This window comes from Alligator sinensis, unplaced genomic scaffold (genome assembly GCF_000455745.1).
Source record: "Alligator sinensis unplaced genomic scaffold, ASM45574v1 scaffold73_1, whole genome shotgun sequence".
NCBI lineage: Eukaryota > Metazoa > Chordata > Crocodylia > Alligatoridae > Alligator > Alligator sinensis.
The window spans coordinates 6,561,174-6,583,199 of NW_005841838.1; the positions used below are offsets into that span (position 1 = coordinate 6,561,174).

Sequence of the window (22,026 nt, forward strand, 5' to 3'; positions counted from 1 at the left end):
CCCTGGTACAGATCCTGATGGGTATGGGGATAAGGCTAGGAGAAGAAGCTTCTTTTTCTAATATTTCCCCCACTGATACTCACTTACAGAACAGTACCTACAGTAATACTGCTGGAAGCAGCATAAACTTATACTCCATTGGCCAGATTCTCTAAGTCACCAAGACATACAAAAAACTAGAACTCTTGGTTCCAAAATGATACCTTTTATTAGACCAACTGGAAAATGGCAAGAAAATTGTCCTTTTCTGCAAGCTTTCGGGATCAAAGTCCCTTCGTCAGGCTCTGGGGAAAGTGTAGATGGTACAAGATGGTAAAAAGTCCTCTTTGATCCCGAAAGCTTGCAGCAAAGGACAATTTTCTTGCCATTTTCCAGCTGGTCTAATAAAAGGTATCATTTTAGAACCAAGAGTTCTAGTTTTTTGTATGTCTTTTTGTCTCAGACCAACACGGCTACCAAGTACACCCCTAAGCCACCAAGTTTATTTATGCCATTTATGGTCTAAAATTTGTAGATGTGGCTCTGCCTCACGCCCTGAAATCCTCCATCCTTGTTATAAGAAGAGGAACGGCTAATTAGGTGAGCCAGAGCAGAGCAGAGCAGAGCAAAGTTCACAACAGCCAGAACTCTCAGAGAAAGTAAGTTACCAGAAAAATTTTAGGCCAGTGGTAAAGTTAAAGCTGCCCCTGAAATTTATGACCCTCAGGGCCAAGTGGCTGAAAACTATTGAACTGTGACAAGCTCATAGTAGCCACCTCAGAGCCTAGAAGCAATGCAGAACCCAGGCCCAGGCTTCACTCACTTCAGAAAGGCATGTTTTCGGGATCAGGTCTTTTTGTATTTTTTGTATTTTGTATTTTTTTTGTATTTTGTATTTTTTTTGTATTTCTTTTTGTATTTTTTTGTAAAGTCATTACTTGATTAATGTCTGTACAGAAGCTGTACTACCAAAGACTGGGCCTGGAGGAGTGGTATGAAACGTCCTATAGGTACCTGAGATCTGGGAACTTGGGAAGCGGTTTGCTTAGCAGACTTCCAAGCCTTTACCTGCTCACTGAAGAGAACTCTAAATCCATTAATGTTTCCTGGCTTCTCTAATAGCCTCTTTGGAATATGATTTAACTCTTCATTTGGAAGTCCTCATTCCTCTTTCACTAGCTATTATATATTATTTTGACAACAAAAAATAATTTCTTCCTTTTTCTACAGTGAATTCCTCAGATGAGGCTTTTTTGTGACAAGTGTTCCATGCAGTTCCTAATCCTTCTCTTACCGCATACAGTGACAGAACTCTTATTGGCCTGCATGAGAGGTAGCTCAGCCCCTAAATGAAGTCTATTTTAATACATCCTTTTATAAATAATTAAACTCTATGGGCTTTACTAACGAATTCTTCTTTACCAGAATTTTATTCTGTCTTAATTTACCTTAAATGAAAATCAGCAGCAATATTCTTCAGTGGAAGCAAACCCCAAACACTGTACCTATCACTTTATGGCTTCACATGGAGTTTCTTCAGAGTCAAAGCATAAGTAACTACCATGATGAAATTGGAGGCTTATTCATTATGCATAGAATATGCACGTTGGAAGAAAGCACTACAGGGAAGCATTGATCAGATTAGACCTGAAAGAACAGCTGCATAGAAGGAAGAAGCCCTCTCTTGGCTATAGGGCAGGGGCGGGCAATTATTTCGGGCGGAGGGCCGGTTACTGAGTTTTGGCAAGCCAATGAGGACCACATGACAGGCAGCCAGGGGCAGATAAATATTAATTTTCTACAGTTTTTAGGGGCCCCGCGGGCCGGACAGAATGGCTTGGCGGGCCGCATCCAGCCCACAGGTCACATTTTGCCTACCCCTGCTATAGAGGTATAGGTTGTAGCCATGTTGGTCTCTAAGAACATAGGCAGACAAGATTCTTTGGGTAAATCTGGTATCTGTTATCAGGCCAACTCAAACAGTTGGAAAAAATTCTTCTTAGCAAGCTTTCAGGTTTAAATACCCTTCATCAGTCTGAGAAAGCATCTGCAGTTGTTGTGTGCTTTTTTGGGGTGGCTTCTTTACTATTCATTCCACCCAGGACGAGCACATACCAACTGCAGATGCTTCCTCAGCCTGATGAAGGGTATTTAAACCCGAAAGCTTGCTATGAAGAATTTTTCCAACTATTTGAGTTAGTCTAATAAAAGATATCAGATTTACCCAAAGAACCTTGTCTCTCTTGGCTATGGCTGGAGAAACTAAGAAATGATAGTGCAGGATGACCTGTAAGGGGCGCCTACGTTATCGTCTGTGTTTGAGAGCTTCCTAGACCAGTGGTGTTTAACACAGCTGGCTCAGAGAGCTGGATGAGTGCTGCAGGGCCGACTGGATCCCACAAATGGAGATGGTCCATAGACCTGATCCAGCCTGGGATCTGTGCGCGGGGTTGGTCCACAGGTGCAATCTGTTGTGCCAGCCTGGTTCTTAATGCTAACCTGGTTCTTAATGCTGCACACTGGATCTGCCCAAGGAGTGGCCCAGTGAACCAGCCCAAACCCACACACTAGATCTGGCAGCATACTGACCCCCTGCACTGGATCCAGTTGCAAACCAACCCTGCAGACCAGTGCAATCCAAAATGTGGAGTCACATCATCCAGCCTGCAGAGCGCCCCATAAATCTAGGAATTTGACATCTGGGGTGTGGTTGCAGCATTTATCGCTGCAGCTGTGAGAACCACAGCAGTTAACACTATCACTGCTCCCTTGCCACTGCAGGTAGAATCCTGCTACCACTCTCCCGTTGCCAAATTTCCAGACCTATGGGAAGCACTACAGGTCAGATGACATGGCTCTGTGGCTTGGATCCAGCCTACAGGCCATAGGTTGAGCACCACTGATCTAGGCCCCTGGCAGACTTTATACTTAAGACACAATTAACCAGTTAATTGTATCTTAAATAGTAACCTAGCTACATGTTCAGGCAATTTATAGCACAGTTAAGGGCAATATAAGAGACAAAATTATTTCACAAAATATGTGTAATATTTTTATGGCTGGTTTCCATCCTTAAGTTGAATGTGTGGCAGGATAGACTGCACAAAGGTCTCAGCTAGCCCTCGTGTGATCCCCACTGGTTGACAATCAGCTGTTTTTCATCTGAATCAGCAGTGCATACAGGCCAGCCCTCCCTGATGTGGTCCTGGATCCAGTTGACAGTCAGCTGAGTTGGCCAGGTTAGGACAATCACAATGGTTGGCTGGGTCAAGATTTCACTGAGGCTCCAGAACCAGCGAACAATCAGCTGATTGTCAGGCACCTGGCTTCCAACTTGCCAGTGCAGGGGGAGTCCAGGATCATGATCAGATCTCAGTCACCCCTTATCTGCCAGTGTAGGGCAAATCATTATTCTGGACTCCCCCTGCACAGGCAAGTAAGGGGCAATTATCTGACCCCCAATCCCAGAATCACCTGTCCTGTCATGCACGTACAGCATGGCACGAGATGCAGTTCTTGAGACTGAGGATCAGATCCCATTGCACCTTTAAATCAATGTCTGTCAGCAGTCTTGACCATTTTGGGCACTATTTCAGTCTTCATAAATATCTAGTAATAATAATGCATCACCTGAGCTTCCACTACGCTACTTTTGTTATCTTTTCACAGTCTTCAACTGAGAAAAATCTGTTCCTAAAACGGAATGGTATTATCTTTGAACACATTTTAGAAATAATTCTCAATGTCAGAATCATCTGTATGATCTTAAGGTATGATCTTCAGGGTTTTTTTCCCTCTTGTCACCAATGATATAGGGGCAAAGTAAGTACATGTCTTAAGGATATGAGTTGGATGCTTGCAGTTATGAACTACTTTGTTCATAACAATTTACCAATTTTACAAATATAGTAAAATTAGAGCAAATTATAAAAATATAACAAATACAGTAGGTAAAATAAAAGTAAAAACTTTACAAAGTTAATAATATACTGAACAAATTAACATCTATATTGCAATCATCAGTGAATGATTATTAACATAAGTTTGCATCATGGTTCTAGAGATTCGTTTCTACTATGTTTTCTGTTATCTATATCAACAACATAACCATTTCATAAATATTAAACAAACTCAATTCCCTTCTTGGCTTTATTTTATAATAATAAAACTGGAGTCAGCACTGATATGTATGATTCAAGGCAAGTAACGATATAAAGCAGGAAACAAATTAAAAGGAACAAAGCTACTGAAACCATTTGTAGATGAATTTTGTAGATTGATTTTTTTTAAAATACTGCCTTTAACTGAATAATATTTCTTAATTGCCTAGGAATACTAAGATGTGTATTCATAAGCTTTTTAATGTATGCAGACACCCTCACCACTTTATCTTGCATCCGTGAATTCTAATGTTAGAAAGTATTGATTAAAAGGTGAAGCAATGAAAGAGAAGTGATCAGGCAGTATGTAAAAAATGTCTGATAACAATATTTTAAAACCACAAATTCAGCATTAAAGTTTCACACATCCAGAGTAGTAAAATGATGGATGCAGCTGCAAAATTAACCAATTTGCAACAGTTTATATCTGAGCTTAGATGCATTAACTGAAACCAACATATTAATGTGTTCTTTATCATTGCTGTGATGTTTGCAACAACAAACATGGGGATGGTGGGAGGGACTAACAGACTTAGGAAGATGATTAAGCTTTAAATCAACAGTTAAGAATTAATATTACTTTGGCATAAAAATGGCACGCACGGTTTCTGCGTGTGTGACAATGTTGGCAAACGAGCAGCAGAAAACAAAGGTACCTTTTGCCTGCTTTTCAACCTTATGACTCATGCCAGAAGAGAAAATGATCTCAGCCTTTATAAAAGCTGTAAATTTTATTTCACAGCGGAGGACAAGCAGAAGTCATCATCAAGCAGACACATACAGGGGAAACATTCATTCTTGCAAAAGAGGTTCTCTCACAGGGGAGATCTTCTAGGTGTCAACCTGGAAGATCTTTCTCCTGGAGGATCATGTTTCCTCTGGCAGAAATTAGAAGCATTCTGATACTCTCCTATTTTCTACTGGGGGAGAGGTGATTTTCCCAGTATAAATGCAATTCCTATATGTGGCTTGTATATACTGTGATTTGTCCCATTTAAGCCAACAGAACACTTTACAAGGTGTAGAATTAATTTAATGGATAAATCTATGCAAGCTTTACAGCAGGATTCGGGCCAAACTGGTACAAATTTGGGTTTACTCTAGCTGTATTACACCAGTGAAGGATCTGCCCCAGCTCCACAATTGTCAATGAAATGTTATTATGGTATATTGACAATTAATATTTTTTTAAATATCAATATGTGACCTACTTTCTGCTTTTAAAAATCTAAACAACATATTTACTGTAGTAAATGCATAATTAAATATATTTTCTAATGCCACATGCCCCCAGATAAAACACACACCTTGTTTTGGAAAGCAGAATGAAGAAAAAAAGTTTTCCTGAATCATGGCTGAAAGCTAACCACATGAAGCCACTGACACACCCTCCACCAGGTCACTGGCTGCTTCAGGCAGAACCTCAAACTTTAACCATTACAACTGTTGCTGAACTGGCAGCACACTTTTTGACTGCTCAGCCAAAAGCTACTGTTAGTTCAGCAGACATTGCAAAAGGGTTATAACTGGACTCCACCCCTGCTGGATTCTGGTTGGAAAGAAGGGAAGAGAAGAGAAGCTGTGGACAGCCATTATTTACAACATCTCCATGCTTCCATTCTGGTGCAGAAATCAGCTTCCCTGCATACACATACACCCCAATTTGGGAGGGATAATTTTGCTGGGGAGGGTGTGTGTATGTGAGTAATTACAGATTACACGGTCTCATTTGTTCTATTTTGTTTTTAATACATTGGTGGCCCCTAATTCTCAGGTTGTAATTACCTTACTTGGAAAATACTTATTGGTCTTTCAGGAAGGTTCATAAGTTCTTATTACAAATCAATATATCTATCTTAAAATCTGAAATGTAAATGAATTACTTATGTTAATCATTAACTGAAAGTTCTTAAATAGACTTTCAGAACTAATTAAGCAACACTGCATTATAAAGACTAAATGAGTTGTATAGGACATCAGTGAAATGTATGTTCACTTAGTGTAATTCTAAATTGGATGATTCTGCTCCCAGCATTGGAGTGTTCATATTCACATCTATAACTATGATTGTATTAACAACAGTCTTCTTAACAACCTGCCAGTGCTCTAATGTTCCATTGTACAGGTATAATTTAAGATTAAAATTAAATTAAAACAACTTAAAAGGTAGTGTCTAGGTACTGCTGAAATGCAGTTTGTTGCTTTAACCTCAATCAGAAATTACAAAAAAGAAATTATACAGTGTTTCTTTCTCTATAGCAGATGGTAGTTATGATGTATTCTTATTCTTTATATTGACAGATGAATAATATGTAAAGTGATTTCATCTTATTCATTATAGATTATATCAGTATCTATAGCTAACTTAACCATACTTCATCTTTTGCTTAGGAATTTTGATACATCTTTGTCTAGATCAGGGGTCAGCAACATTGCTGGCTAGAGTATTAAAAACACCCCAACCTCAACCCACACCTGACTTAGCATGCCAGACACAGGTGGCATGGGAGCTACAAGGAACCCAAGCCTCACAGCTGGTGGCAGGTGCAAGTATGCATCCAGGTGGACAGCGGGGGAGGTGCCAGGGTTGCACAGCTGTGTACCCTTCCCTGCCATGTACCCTGAGGTATGCATGCACTCAGTGCCACCACGGAGCTGATGCCAGGGCTCGGGACCCAGTGCAGCTGTTTGCAGCCTGCCCACCACCTGCTGCAGCTGTCCAGAGCCTGGGCTGGCTGTGGCAGGAAGCTAGGAGGCTACAAACATCTGTACCAGGCTCTGGAGCTCCAGCTCCATGGCAGCAGTGGCTACATGTGCACCTGAAAAGGGAAGGGGCATGAGGCAGCACAACCCTAGCCTCTCCCCCTCTGTCTGCCTGGAGGCACATGTGCAGCTGCCACTGCCACAGAGCCTGGCTAGAGTTCTGGAGCCCAGTGCAGCTGTCTGCAGCCTCCTAGCTGCCTGCCACAGTCAGCCCTGGCTCTGGGCAGCTGCTGGAGCCCTGGCTGCTTGCAGCAGTACTTGCACCCCTTGCAGCCCTGGCTGCTTGCAGCAGTACTTGCAGCCTCTCTGCAGCCCAGGCTCTGTGGCCAGCAGCAGCTGCTCAGAGCCCAGGCTGTCTGTAACATGCTGAGCAAAATGGCCTTGCATGCCATGCGCTGGCACATGTGCCAGGTGTTGCCAACCCCTGGTCCAGATTATTCAAAATGTCTGACCTTTAGAAATAGTTTAAATGTATTCCCAAGTAGATACTAGAGACTCAGCACAAACATACATGCTTCCCACAAAGTCAACTGCATTGCTCACATGCTTTTGAGTTAAGCACAAGCATAGGTGGTAAAAGTGTGGAGGCTCTGAAAAGTATTGTTATAGAAACAAATCTAGTTAATTATTCCACTCTTTAAAAAAACAAACAAACAAACTACAGTACCTGCTTTCTGCTTTAAATTTAAATGTTCCAGATAGGTTTATACTGTTGGGGTGCTTGTACACATGATGGTTGTCACCATGTACATGTGACAAAAATTTCTTTTTGTGGCTTAATAGCATCACACAATACATGTGCATGAGGTTTGGGGGCTTCAAATGAGTTTGCAACGTTGCAAACTAAACCATATTCCCATGTAGTTTAGTTTGCAATGTTGCAAATTGCAATGATGCAGCTGTCAACTCACCTCCCGGCTGCCAGAGAGGCAGACAGGCTCCGCTGAAAAAAAAGATCGGGCCTCTCAAGACTTTCCCTATAGCAGCCGCAGGTGCCTGCTGAAGGCAGAAGTGGCAAGGTGGGGCCAATCTTTTTGCGAAGCCCGCCCACCTCTCCCACAGCCAGGGGGTGAGCTACCAGAGGGCTAAGTGGCCCCTGAGCTGCCTGGGGCCCTGGTCCCTCCCCCTGTGGCAGCAGTACCCCCCAGAGCTGCCCAGGTAGGCTGCTAGCAGGCCAGGGGCTGCCCCAGCTTGCAGGCACCTGGCTGGATCCAACTCTTCCCCAAGCCCACTGGAGCTTCAAGCACCCCGTGCACTGTCCCTGCCACCTTTCTGCCACCTAGAGCTGCCCAGGAATGGCCTGGCTTTCCCCTGGGGCAGTGCAGGGAGGCAGCAGGAGGGTGGGTGGGTGTGCTGGTGGTTAGCCCATTCCTGGGCAGCCCCAGGTGGCAGGAAGGCAGCAGGGACAGCGCATGGGGTGCTGGAAGATGCAGCAGGCTCAGGGAAGGGTTGGGTCCATCTGGGTGCTGCCTGCAAACTGAGGCAGGCCCCGGCCCACTAGCAGCCCACCCAGGCAGCTCAGGGGGGTGCCGCCACCACAGAGAGAAAGATCAGGGCTCCCAGCAACTCAGGAACCACTCAGCTCCTCAGCAGTTCACCTCCATCCACCAGCAGCCACGTGAGAGGCAGGCAGGCTCCGCGGGAAGAAAAAAAGATCAGGCCCCTCACCGTAACATGATGGAAATATTGAAACAGGGGTTTCAATTAAAAACCCACCGTTTCAATTTAGGAGGCATAAAATAAAACCCTGAGGATTAAATCCCCCTCACCTGTACTCACACCCTTGGGGCCAAACATTGGTTCTCATAGTGGCTGCTAGAGGAGCTGAAGGGGGAAAAGAAGGTCAGTTATAAAGACCAGAAGGTAAGAATGAAGATGATCAAAAAATTACTTTTTCCTCTGGAAACACAATTTGCATGACAATATCTTTTATTGGAGCTTTACAGTTGGGGGAAGATGTTAGATGAGCTTTGGGGCACAAAATGCCCTTCCTCAGGCAGGAGTGGATTAAGAATTCTTGGGATGCCAGAACCAAGGAGCATGGAGCCCAAAGATGATTTCCCTGACAACAAAACAAGATAGAAAATTGCCCTCTGTGATCACCAAGATAGAATATTAAGTGCCCTCTGTGATCACCAATTGTAGGAATGAGCTGACATTGCATCACTTTCTGTATAGCAATGATGGCTAGGCCTGTGCAAAAAGATACCATTTCGTTTCAACTTCCGTTTCGATGTTTTGATGGGACAGTGTTTAGTTTCGAGTTTCATTTCGTTTCAAAACCACTGTTCCATTTCGTTTCATTTCATTTCGTTGAAACTGTTTCACTGTTTCGAAGTTTCACCCATAGGCTATAATGGGGAACCGCAAATCTGCCTGTAACTTTGTCAGTTCTTGCCTGATTCAGATGAAACTTGCAGGGACAGTAGCTCCTTCTGAGGCCATGAAGCCTGCCAAGGACATTCATGTAGGGGTTTCTGGGAAACTCTACCTCAAATTATTGAAATCAGAACTCGTGTCACATGTGTGTGTTAAGGCATAGCAGAGTGAAAACTGCAGGCATGCTAGCCCCTGCTGAGGCCATGAAACCTGGCAGGTTTCAAGGAGATAGATGCCAGGGTTTCTGGGAAACTGCATCTCAGGCTGCTGACAAGCAAAACTCGTGACATGGGTGACAGAAAGCAGGCCAGTTCAAACAATGCTGTTTTTCCATCCCTGCCCCAGATCATTGGGATTGGAAGGGACCTCAGGGAAGGATCACAGTCACTGGCTGGCTACACAGTCAATATGAGAGTACTCCTTCCCCCCTCTTCCCCCTCCCTCTCCTTACTTTAGTTTCTGTTTCTCTGCAGGCTGCCCTCATTTCGTTTCGAGGCTGTTTCAAAGCCCTTCATTTTGTTTTGAGCTAGAAATTAGTTGAAACAGCATCAAAATGAAACAGCCAGAGAAATTTTGCCCAGCCCTAATGATGGCACAGGTCCTCCAGCAGCCAATAGGAGGCTGTCACCCATGCTTACTGGGACTGAGCTGTGCCTGTAAAAAGGAAAAAAAAAAAAGAAAAAACTAGCTGCAGTGATAACTTCCAAATTGTTGAGGCCCTTGGTTTCAGGGAGGCTTAGGCCAGGGCCCTGTGGCTTTGTTTGTTAATCTACCGCTCTCCTTCAGTCTAAAGAGCAATTACTTTTTCTCCAGCTCACAGTTACAGCTTGACTATTTACTTGACTACCTTTTCTGTAGACACATTTGTGAGCCTGTACTACCATTTCCCCTGATTTAGTTCCAAATATGCAAATTATAGTGATATAGAGCCATTTTTTCCATGTATCTCCTTGGTGGAGTTTTTCAGTCTTTCTCCTTTGAATTGGTCAGTTCTCACTTACTTGAGCAATCAGATTGATCTGTCCTTATAATTAAAATAAACATCAGAATAATTTATTATGAGGAGATCTGGGGGGTTTTGTACAGTTTATCAGCAATTGGTGAAACTTTTATTTTGGAGGACTGTTCCTTATTCCGCAATCTACCACCTGTTCCCCATATTGACCGCACAGTCCCCTCTCCTATCCAGAGCACTCTTGCTTAGCTACCTGGGCTGGCAGTTTCACCCTGTCATTCTCTCGACTCTGACCCCTTTCTTAACAGTCCTAGCCCCTGCAGTCGTATGATGAAAGTTGTGATATTCTTCATTAGTTGGACACTTCCTGTTATACTTCCTGTTTTCACTTAACAAATGTGGGTGGACTCATGCTAGCAAAACCCAGATTCTCTTAGTCTCTTGAATAATCTACCTAGAACCTGAGCAAACAGTGAAAAATCACATGTACCGTATAATCCAGCTCTTCTGTCCTAGTGCATAACCAGACCCAGAAGAGCATTTTCCTGTAATTATGTAGCTTAGACTCTAACTATAGAACTTGAATAATTAAGTACTTAGTCCTTTGTGTTTTATTTCCCTCCATCTGCACATTGATGTCTGTAGAAGGCCAAGGGCCAAATCAAGAACTACATATTTCTAGAGTAATAACTACAACTTTCTATGACCACAAGTTAATTACTATGCAGTTAAATTATCTACAGTTACCATGTAAATAAATCAGTTATATAGTGTTTCTGCTCCAAGGACCTTCCATTACCAAGGATAGCAACTTTTCATTTCTCTCTGAACTGCAATTTCTTAGTGTCTCTAAATGCTTGCAAGCTCATTTCATATGGGCAACAATAGGATAGAACTTAAGCATGTGTTTAGCTTTCATTTTAACCACTAGCCTCACAAAGGAACTGGGAGCTTCTTCATTTTTTTTTTACTTGTTTGTTTGTTTGCATCAAAATACTGAAGAACAAAATGGTACTCCCAAGAGGCAAACAAGTGCAGTGAAAATATTTTCATAGTGAATACTATTATCGTACACAGCGAACTGAATTATAGTCCAGTGGTACCCAACCTTTTCACCCCACAGGCCAGATGGGCAGTGACAGGTTCCTAACAGAGCTGGATCTGGCCAGTGAGCCTTATCTGGCTGTGGGGAGTTGCACAGCCTGACTTGGATCTGTCCACCCAGGCTAGGGGCAGAGCAGCCCCCACCCCCGATCTAGACATGCTGAGAAGGGGCAAAGCAGAGCAGCCCTGATCCAGATGTGCAAACTGGGGGAAGAGAGCAGCCTGGCCTGATGTGGATGGGGAGGCCCAGCCCTGCCCTGATTCCCTTTCATTGCAATTGCTGGATGAGGCTGGAATCTGGTGCACAGAGATCCCACCACTCCCTGCTGCCAAATTTTCCGACCCGTGGGGAAGTCCCATGGGCTGGATGTCATGGCTCATGGGCTGGAGGATGCACCCTTGTTATAGTGGCAGAGTTGGAGCTAGAATAGGCACCTTCCCTGACACTTTTCACCATCTTTAGTCACTAGATCTGTGGTTTTCAACCTTTTTAAAGTCAAGGCACACCTTTTCAGACCCAAAGCACCCCTCAAAAATGCCAGCTCTTAGCTTTCACTCGTTTTTTGACCAAGGTAAAATAGCAGAGCATTTTTTCAGCCACAAAGAACTGAGAAAGAACACCACAGGTCAGAATGTTTTTAAACTATGGATTCCTATTTGAAATATCTGGATGTATCTTGTGAGTCATGTTTGCACACATTACAATGTGACTATTACATGGCATCCTGCAACACCCTTGAAAGGATTTCAAGACACCCTTGGGTGCTAATACACCCTTGTTAAGAATCACTGCACTAGATCATGTTTCCTCTGCAACTGAGCAAATTCTGATGCAGCTTTTGTGCACAACTGACAAGAGCATTTGAGGCACTGCTAATATTTATCAATAAGGATCTCAGTTGGCTGTTTTTAAAGTGACAGTCTGTCAGTGTTTGTAAATATGGATGACACTTTACCATGTATTGACACTGAAAGCTTAATGTTTTAAAATGACAGTACCTCAAGACCACTCTACAAAATGTATAATACTGGCCTGATTTCAAAAGCACAAATGGTCAATTAGGCTGCTGACAGACACGGGGGGGAAAAAAACAGCACTTTACTTCCAGCTCGGTGAGCCCCCACACTGAGCGCAGCGCACGCCCAAAAGAGAAAGCACATCAGTTTGCCCTGGCTCACCCAGCACCTGTATAATCTGCATGCTTCAGGGAGGCTTTTGGGCACTTTTCAATCAAAATCATCTATTAAGATAAAAGTTCTAAAAAGTCCCACTGAAGCTCACGATCTACACAGATGCTGCGCAAGCCAGGTCAAACTGGCACAGTTCCTCTTCTGGTAAAGCACCGTTTTGTTTTGTTTTTTCCATGTCTGTCAGTGGCCTTGATATTCAGTGCTTATTTATGTGTAGTAATATCTGTTAGTATGCAATCTTAGTAATCATATTTCCAAGTGAAATGCACATTTTGGCAGTTTTTGCTCTTTTGAAAATAGGCCCTGAAAATTATTGCCAATATTGTGTAAACTGCTAACTTACTACTAATGCTGGTCAGAAACTGGGGTATTGTTCCTCAGAAAAGTTTCTCTCTTCATTGCGGGTGGGAAGTGGGGAAGAATCAGTTTTCAGGAAGGTGGCTGACAAAAGGTCAAAATATTCCACAGAAAACAGACACTTCAGTGGATTTAAAATGATTTTTCATTCACAGACTAGTGCTGTCAGAACATTTGCAACTAACTATATCTTATAAGGCAGGAGTGGTAAAGTACATCCCTCAGGCCAGATCTGGTAGGGGGAGCCAGGTAGTTACCAGGTAACTGCAGCAGCAGGGGCAGCCTTGCTGGGAAGCCGTGTGTTAGCCGGGGCTGTGCCATGTGTAGGGCAGCTGCAGGTGGGACTGCAGTGCAGGCTGCCCTGGGCAGGACCAGGCAAGGCTTGGTCCCGTGTGGAGAACCACAGAGGCAACCATGGGCCAGGTGCGGGGAGTGGGAGGGTACAATGCACCTGCACTGCACCACTTGGACAAGCTCTGCTGCATGCGCCCCCTACCCCCACTTGCTCCTCCCTCTCATTCACAGCCGGCTCCAAGGACCTAGCATGCAGGCAGCCCCCATACACATACATGCACACACTCAACCCCCCACCCTCCACATACACACACAATATACAAGAGTAAGACTTTATTTTGAGCTATTGTGCATTATCTCTATATACACTACGCAAAAAACCCCACAAATCAGGACAAAAATATATTGAATACAATTAAAATGTTATAGTAGATGTTTGGAGACAAGGTTCTTTGGGTGAATCTGATATCTTTTATTAGACCAAATTAAATAGTTGGAAAACAATTATTAAGCAAGCTTTCAGGTTCAAAAACCCTTCGTCAGGCTAAGGAAGTTTAGTAGATGTTTGACTTTTAGTATACGATTTGTTTTTTATCTATAATTCGTTAAAAGGGTATCTTATGAATGATCTTATGTGCATGGCCCTTGCCAGCTCACCAAAACTTAAGTAGCTCACCAGCCAAAATAATTGCCCATCCCTGTTATACAATCTTAACAGACTGATTTTCCAAATTTCTTTGATTACTGTCTAGTGAACAGCCTCTTCCATCCTCCGCCTTACTATCAAGACCCAGCTCTCCCCGAGCACCAGAAAGTGAGGAGCAACTTTGAAAACACAGACTTGGAAATAAATATACCTGTAGTAACTTGCATATAGTGCCCATAGATTTAGTTCATCAAGAGTTGATGCATATTACTTTTTTTAAACCTGCTGCAAGTGTTAGCACAGGAACTCCCTAAATACACTTTTAAGTAGCACTTTTGTACCTGCAGCTCAGCTGTGGGAGTGAAGAAGTCACCAAAATATATTCAATGTAATGGCTCACCATGACTTGAAAATGAGTTGGTGCCGAGGGGGACTACACTTAATGGGCATTACCATATATCTTATTCAGATATGGTTTGTTAGCCTATTCTTGTGGTAGCTTCCCATCAACATATTTGCCTAATATGAGTTATGGGTTTATAGTCATGCTCAGGTAGCTATATTTTATCAGCTTCCTAGTTGGTTTCCACTACTGAGCACATGTACTTTTGGAAGCAGTTTATGGTCAGGCAGTGTATATAATGAGGTTTCCTTGTATGCAAATGTAAGAGGAGGGACTTTTCCCAATGCTGATAGGGGGGCGGAACCTTGGCTTGTATTCAGGTAAATAAAATCATATTCTAACATACAGTAGTTTAAAAAGAATAGTCTTACACTCTTGTCCTATTTCTCAAATCAGAAAAAAATGTACAAACCATGCATCACAGGTGCCTTAACAAAGTTGTCTGGAATAGCAGTTAAAACACACCCAGTGTTATTATCAATCACATGCAGCAGCAAACAATTCTTTAATGTTCAATCCAATACAATGAACTTTCTTTATAACCACTACCATAGAGGCTCCAAATTTTTGGCCATGATAACAACTGGCCATGTAATACGGTATAACAGAAATATCCTTCACTTGAGCATTGCTAATGCACTTATTCACATCTGTAAACTTTATAATAAATATTTTTAATGGGGAAACAACACATTACTCTTCAGAACTCAATTAAAATTTCAGTAAGTAAATATTTTGACATAAAAATTAATTCCATAATGTAGAAGTAGCCTCACTGTTTAGCTGCCTGCAGCTTTGAGAATCTCTGTAGGTAGCAAAAATGCACTAAGAATGTGATTCTGTACCGGCGGGTACCTTATTGTTGAGGATACAGGCACTGATATTTTGCTGACACTTAAAACAAATGAAGGTTGGTAGCAGTAGCATATGCATTTGCTTTACTATGCTGTCTCAGAATGAGATTTAGAAATAAAAGTGGGAAGCATGTTCCAGAAATGAGGGCCATAGTTAGAAAGCCTCCTATCTTGCACTGCACTGACGATATAATCTGAACAAGTTAAATTGCTGACTCCTAATATAATCATCAATGGGAATGTATTGGCAAAAGAAAAAGAATCTAGAGTTCTGCTTCTGCAGCAGTCCTCTTTAGACTATGTAAGTAATACAACAGATTCTGCAATAAGATTTTGTAAAAACATTATCTAGAATTAATTTGTTTTTAACATTCCCTGTTATAATGGTTGATTTTTATGTTATTTGGTGGATATTTTCTGTTCTTTTCCCATTCACCATTCAGTGCTTCTGCAAGTTGATGAAGGAAAATGTAGGGCACTGTAAGATTGCTAAGTAATCCAAAATAAGGCACATTATTAGAAATGAAGTAGAGATAGTAACAAGCATTAATGGTCATAGTAGGCTTAAGCAATTAGGATTTACGCTGTCTGGATCTAGACATGGGCAAAACAAAGTCTGTCTTTTACCAGATCTGCCAAGTTGGATATTCAAAAAAAGAATGGAAGTATCATTTCTTTGGGCTGCAAAAACCTCCAGAAAACATTTTGCACTTACTGTTATTCCTTAGGAAATTTGCCTATTGATGGACGTCTAATTTTGGCAAGTAACAGTGCTAATCTGAGGCCACATAGGAAATACCTGTTCTTTAGTCATAAAGTCTAGAGACTTAAATATCATTTTTCAGTTTCATTGTTATGCAAGGTATTCAATTTTGCTAGAGCTCCTCTTTCTGAGGAATTTTGGCAGCACCCACACAATTGCATTTCAAGTGGTCAGAAGGCGCAACTAAATAATTGTTTAAATTAAAACATGAGTGACACTTTACCTTTAACAGTTTGTCTTTAATGCATTTGAAAAAAGAGTTAATAAAAAAAGAATGCACACAGTGGCAATGAAAGTACCCTTTGCTGCCTTAGGTCTTGGAACAATGCAAGAGGGACAAATTTAATAAACTTAAAATTCCATTTAAATCTCAATTTGAGTTGTTCCTGAAGGTTGTAACTTAAAAAGAACTACAGAAGTCATCATCTGATGCTATAATTTTGTACCATTTCACTTGCTCGGCATGCATAATGGCTGTGATAATTTTCTATAAAAGCCATGTACTAGATTCTAATTTATTTGCTTGTAAAATGATATCAGAAAGGTTTCTCATTTCTCTAACGCTAGGACTGGACAATGATGCATTATTAAATTTTTCTGAATGTACCACTCAATTTTCCTACCTTTCATAATTCCACCATAAAAGTTTCAAATAATGAAGATGTTAGATTTAGAAAACTGGCTTCTGCTTATCCATGTAAATATCTTTGATAAGGACTTCCCTCTGAATACTGTAATATAAATGTATACACACTCAGCAGACTGTAACAGCTCAAAAACACCACTTAATTGTGCTGAGTGGTTTAATACTCTTTTTACTAAGGATGTATTTTTCTGACATTATGAAGTCAGTAAAAGCAATGGTGAATGATCCATCAGCCACATAACAACAACATTTAAAATTGTTTACATAACACCGTGATAACCCTGACAGAACTGTCACGTTGATGTCTGGACGTTTTCTAGATTTCTTTTCAGTTTACGTTTATGAAATAGGAAAGAAAAATGTTAAAAAGTGGCCTGTCCTCAGCTGTTGTAAACTGTTAAATGGGCCTCTTGTAATTTATACCCACTGAGGGTCAGCCCAGAATGTCTAAGGCACCAGTAGAGATAACCTAGCCCTTGTATAGATGTGTAATCTCACTCCATTGCACAAGTGGAAATTTTTACAGAAGCAGGCCCTAAAACTGATAAAGCCAAGAAATTCTTGGAGTCTAAAGATACACTGTGTTCTTTCCATATATTACACTGCATAAGATCCTCAATATTAAATATTCCATTGTGAGGATTTCTGAAATATCTAGAAGTGAGCAATTAAATAGGTATCTGTACAATTCCTGGGTGCTACATTTAACCCAGATTCTAGGGACAGCGTACCTAATTGCTTTCCATTCCTCTTGGGAGCTGGTATCTCATTGAATGGAAGTTCACAGGAGACTTAATGGTGCTGCAAAGCTCTGAATTTTCCCTAAAAGTACAAGATAACAGCACAGGTCCGGATGCAAGCAGCTCCTTGGGAAACAGTGCAATTAGATGAGAATAGGTGGACAGGCTTCACTATACATGGTAACTTTCCCACAAGTTGTAGCTTTCACTGTCTTGCTAATACCATTCACTTACAGAACAGGAAATCACCTAGCTTCTACCTTCAGCACCCAAAGGGGTGCATTCATCAGAAATGCATAAATATTCTGAGTTCTGCATCTTCCTTGTAGTACCTTATTACCAAGGAATAGTATGGGATGGGTTCATAACAGTTTCATAGTACAGTTCAAGCAGAATTGTTGTCTTGTCCTAATATAGTAAACCATCAGCTCTCTATAGTTATGCAAAGATGTATAAAAAAGCAAAAGGTCTGAAAAGACTTAAACCATATAACAAGCCGAAACATATAACAAGCCTAACATGTCGGAAAGGTACCTTTTTGTCGCAGAAAGGTACCTTTGTACCATTGCAAATACACAACGCTTTTCCCTAGAGGAAACTTCATCTCTTTAGGAAAGAAGAACTCTCTCAAGGGCTGTTCCAATATTGTAAAACTCTTAACAGGATCAAAGTACTACTTGAAACTTCACTACATTTCATATCACATGTAAGGTACTCTCTATTTGGTCTTCAATGACTAGAGAATATAATACAGAAGGTATAAAATACATACATAATATTGTTATAAAAACCAAATAAAATCCCCCCCATAATTTTTCACTTGAAAATAGGAGGAAGAAAGAAGTTCTTGTGACAAATTCAAGTCTTATTCCTTAATGTTTTTCTGAAAAGCATTCTGGGAATGGCACCATAAGAACTTTCACAGAATAAAATAGTTTCTTCTTGGACTTTTAGAGCCTTATTAAATAGCCTCTAATTTTACTGTAGTCTTAGGGAGTACAAAAGTAACAATCAAGTACACCAAAACATGGAAGTGATAATCTTATTAACTAAATGAAAATTTCTTTTAAAATGATATGAAGGTGCATAATAAATGTCAGGCAACTACTAATATTAATTCCAAACAAATGCAGAAGTTTAATGTTAAATTCTAAATGCCAATTGCCAATGTTGCACCATTTCAACCTTAAAATCTTTGATGCTAATTCAACTATAACACAAGAATATATAAATTTTACAAAATCCCACGTGCTGTCTCCTTCAGTCATAACCACTTGAATATACCACCATGGCAAAATGCTGGTAAAATATAATGCAACTTACGTATGTTATTTGCAGGTGCCCTTGTCTCCATGTTTTCATAGTGTTGTACATGAACTACAATATTTAGATCTCTTTCCATGTGATCTGTTGCACAAGCACCCTGAGGTCGCATAACATCAGCAAGAGCCCTAAGGAACAAAAATTAAACTCAGTTAGAATAAATCTATTGTAAAATATGTAATGCAACTGCAATGTACTGTGGTCTTTTTAATTCAGCTTATTGTAGTTAACAATGTTTAAACTGAATCAATGGTCCTACCACACTCTTATTGAGGTCACAGGAGTATTACTGTTGACTTCAGTAGAAGCAGGATTGACTTGCATGCCATATAGCTATCTGCTGTACTACTGTGCCATACGAAATAATTGGCACACCTGCAGAAGCTCTGGCCTTAGGCAAAGGAATATGGCATGTGTTATTAATGTCTTAAGGGCTCAGTGTAAGTCTTTCCTATTCAGGTCAGTGCATCACTGACCATTATTTGCCACTGTTTTCTACCAGTTCTTAATTTTTAGACCACTTAAGCTAGTTTTCAAGTGAATGCATGCCTATTCTGGGCACTGTGCCCAGTTTAGTTTAATTTACTGTGAAATTATATATAGTGTCCCAGATACTGCATCTGGAAAAGGGTGGCTTATAAATTAATGAATAAAAAAATAAATACATTCACTAATGAAACTCATGGCAAATGCAGCACAGCTCTTCTGAATAACTATGATAGGAGTTATTTTCCTAGTTAATATGTAGTATATTTTGAAATATCATGTTATCTTCATGTAAGTTACAGACAGACAGAAAAATCTTGAGCTGGGTCTTACTCTTAGAATGCAGGCACGTTACATTGGTGTGCACAAGATACATGACAATATGTTTCCAAATGTTTGTGGATGGCATAATGCCATTAGATTGTTAGGTACAATTCTGATCACACATTACAAAAAATACTCTGCTGATACTGTAAAAGCATTATTTGAGGCATTTGGAAGCAGCACTTCCATCCGAAGCAATACTTAAACAGCAAGTGTAGCAGAGCTGGCCTACATAACTAAGGGGGAAAAAAGCACTAGCTGATATTGAATAGATATTGTATAGATGCACAATATGATCCTGAAAGAAAAGAATTATATATAAAAGAAAAAAAAATGCTAAATAGCAACATAAAGACTGAAGCAAGAGAACACTAGTTGTCTAATAAGTTTATGCAGAATTTATGTATACAAAGCAAATTGCCAGCATATGTCTTACATTCATTCAAGACATATTTTTGGAAAAGGAAACAATGCCTTACCCCCCTACCTTTATTCTGAAAGTTAAAATTGTGTGATAATGCATAATGCATAGAATAATATTCCCAAGTTTGTGAGAACAGGTTTTGAGAGATGGCTTCCTCATTGCTATTAATGTAACTATATTATTTGATAAAGACTTTAGGTAATGCTGCCAGATTAACTACTGCCGTTAGTAAGGCTGAGGTTTCAAAGGGGCTTCAGGGCACTGAATGTTCCATTTCTATTGAACTTCATAGGAGCTTGCCACACAATTCCCTTAAATTATATTTAAAATTGCTCTTAGAAGACTCAGCTCATTTAGGTACCTAATATTACTACAAAAAATATTTATCTATCAATTAATGAGTAATTGACCAAGTGTTATTCTTAAGTGTTAAGAATACCAAAAGCCAGGACGAAAAGGAGATTGTACTTCCTAGACAAGGAACCTTTCATGACAGGCTGTTGCTTTTTAATTAGACACTTCCTCCATTTACACTGCTGTATACAAATAAAGGCCTAATTTTGAGGAGCTGAGTATCTTTTGCACACTACTTATGTCCCAGTGCTACGAGTAAGAGTTAAGGATGTTCATCACTTCGTGGAAATCAAAAACAAAAGAATATGTTTGGAGTCACATTCTGGCCTTTTGAGAATGTGCTTATACAGTTGAAAATACTTGTAGAAATTTGTGCCACAAAGGCCATATGAAGTCCTTACATGGCGTGCATGCTTTGCAAACCCTTTATAAGCAGAACAAGCTCTTATAGATGAAGTTTCTATCCATCCACTCCTTTCTATGTATATATGGAGTTTCTATCTCCATGTATCTATCTCTATGTTTGAGAACGTTTTACTTCTGCTGACATATAGCTCTTTTTTTTTGCACGCTTTGCTTCTGTATTGCACTTCAGTCCTTTTTTAAAGTTTAAAAGGGTACCATATTACTGATTTTGAAAAATATCAGAAGGTGTTAGCACAAGTCTGACTAGAAAATGATATAAATAAGGATCAGCATTGCCCTATAAATGCACACCTCTAATATATATAATTCATTTAAGAAAATGTGGACCAAAGCATGAGGTAATCTCCTAATCAGACAGATGATGACATCATCTGGTCCCATCTACTGATAAGTAGAGAAGAAAAACTGATATAAAACAAAGTCAGATCTACATCAGATCATGGCCCAAAGGTGTCCACAGAATGTCATAAATCTTCACGATATCTCTTCCTGTAAGATTTTGCTGTTTGAATATGTGATGGTGTTCTCAGAAGATAGAAAGTATACATAACTAAGCCATTCCCATATGGCTACAAGTTTTAAGAAATTCAAATACATGTTATTTAATGAAAGGTCAGTTGTCTTCTTTTTCCTCCAAAATAAGCTCAGAAAACATCAGAAATAATTGTATATGTAGGATCCAACAGTTGAGCAATTTAGAATATTTTTGCCCCAAGTACACTCCTTTTGAACAAATAAAAAATGAATGAGGAGATCCCCACATTTTGGAGGTAAGGGAACTCAGTTGGTTAATGAGATATTCACAAAGTTGTTTTCAATCTATTGGTAGCACAGTTTCTAAAAATGGGACCTATACAGTGCAGTTAATATCGAAAATGGTGAGCTTTGAGCGCTCTACTGCTCTATCACGCACATGTCCCATGTGAAATGCCACAGTAAACAATGCTATTTCTTATTTACAGACAAATCCCGTCCATGGAGAGAAGGGAAAAGCCTATTGGAAATTGAAAAGGTCACTCTTTGGGGTTCTCTTCTTTCTTACACTTCAAGGGACAAATTCCTGTACCTGTTCTGGTGGTATAAGAGTATAGCCTAGAAATGCTGTTGAGTCAAGTGTTGTGTTGAGAACACCTAACTACTGCTAGGGCAACAGCTTAAGGAAACAGACTATTCTTTACTATTATCCAACTTCCATCTCACCTGGCAGCACAGTCCCCTTATAAATGTCACTCCCATTGACTTATCCCATGACCCCTCCCCCCCTTGCATAATCTATACCCTTTCCTAGGAAACAAGAAAGGCAAAAGGAAGGATGAGGGCTCTTTGTAGGGCTCTTTGTAGACATTATTGCTCAGTTCTTGGACACAGTTTGACACTTTCTTTACCTAAAGACAAAGGAAAGACTTTAATCCTCTTAGCTTTGATGAACAAATTCACCTAAAGCAAAGAAAGAGT

General features: G+C 40.5%; 1 protein-coding gene across 1 annotated transcript in view; it reads right to left on the minus strand.

Moving 5' to 3' along the window:
- Nucleotides 1–22,026, minus strand: part of SHISA9 (shisa family member 9) — a 341,337-nt gene that overhangs the window by 291,014 nt on the left and 28,297 nt on the right. The window contains exon 2 of the mRNA XM_025203447.1: nucleotides 18,558–18,685. Coding sequence (XP_025059232.1) covers nucleotides 18,558–18,669 — 112 coding nt within the window. The 5' untranslated portion in view covers nucleotides 18,670–18,685. The remainder of the gene's footprint in view (nucleotides 1–18,557; nucleotides 18,686–22,026) is intronic.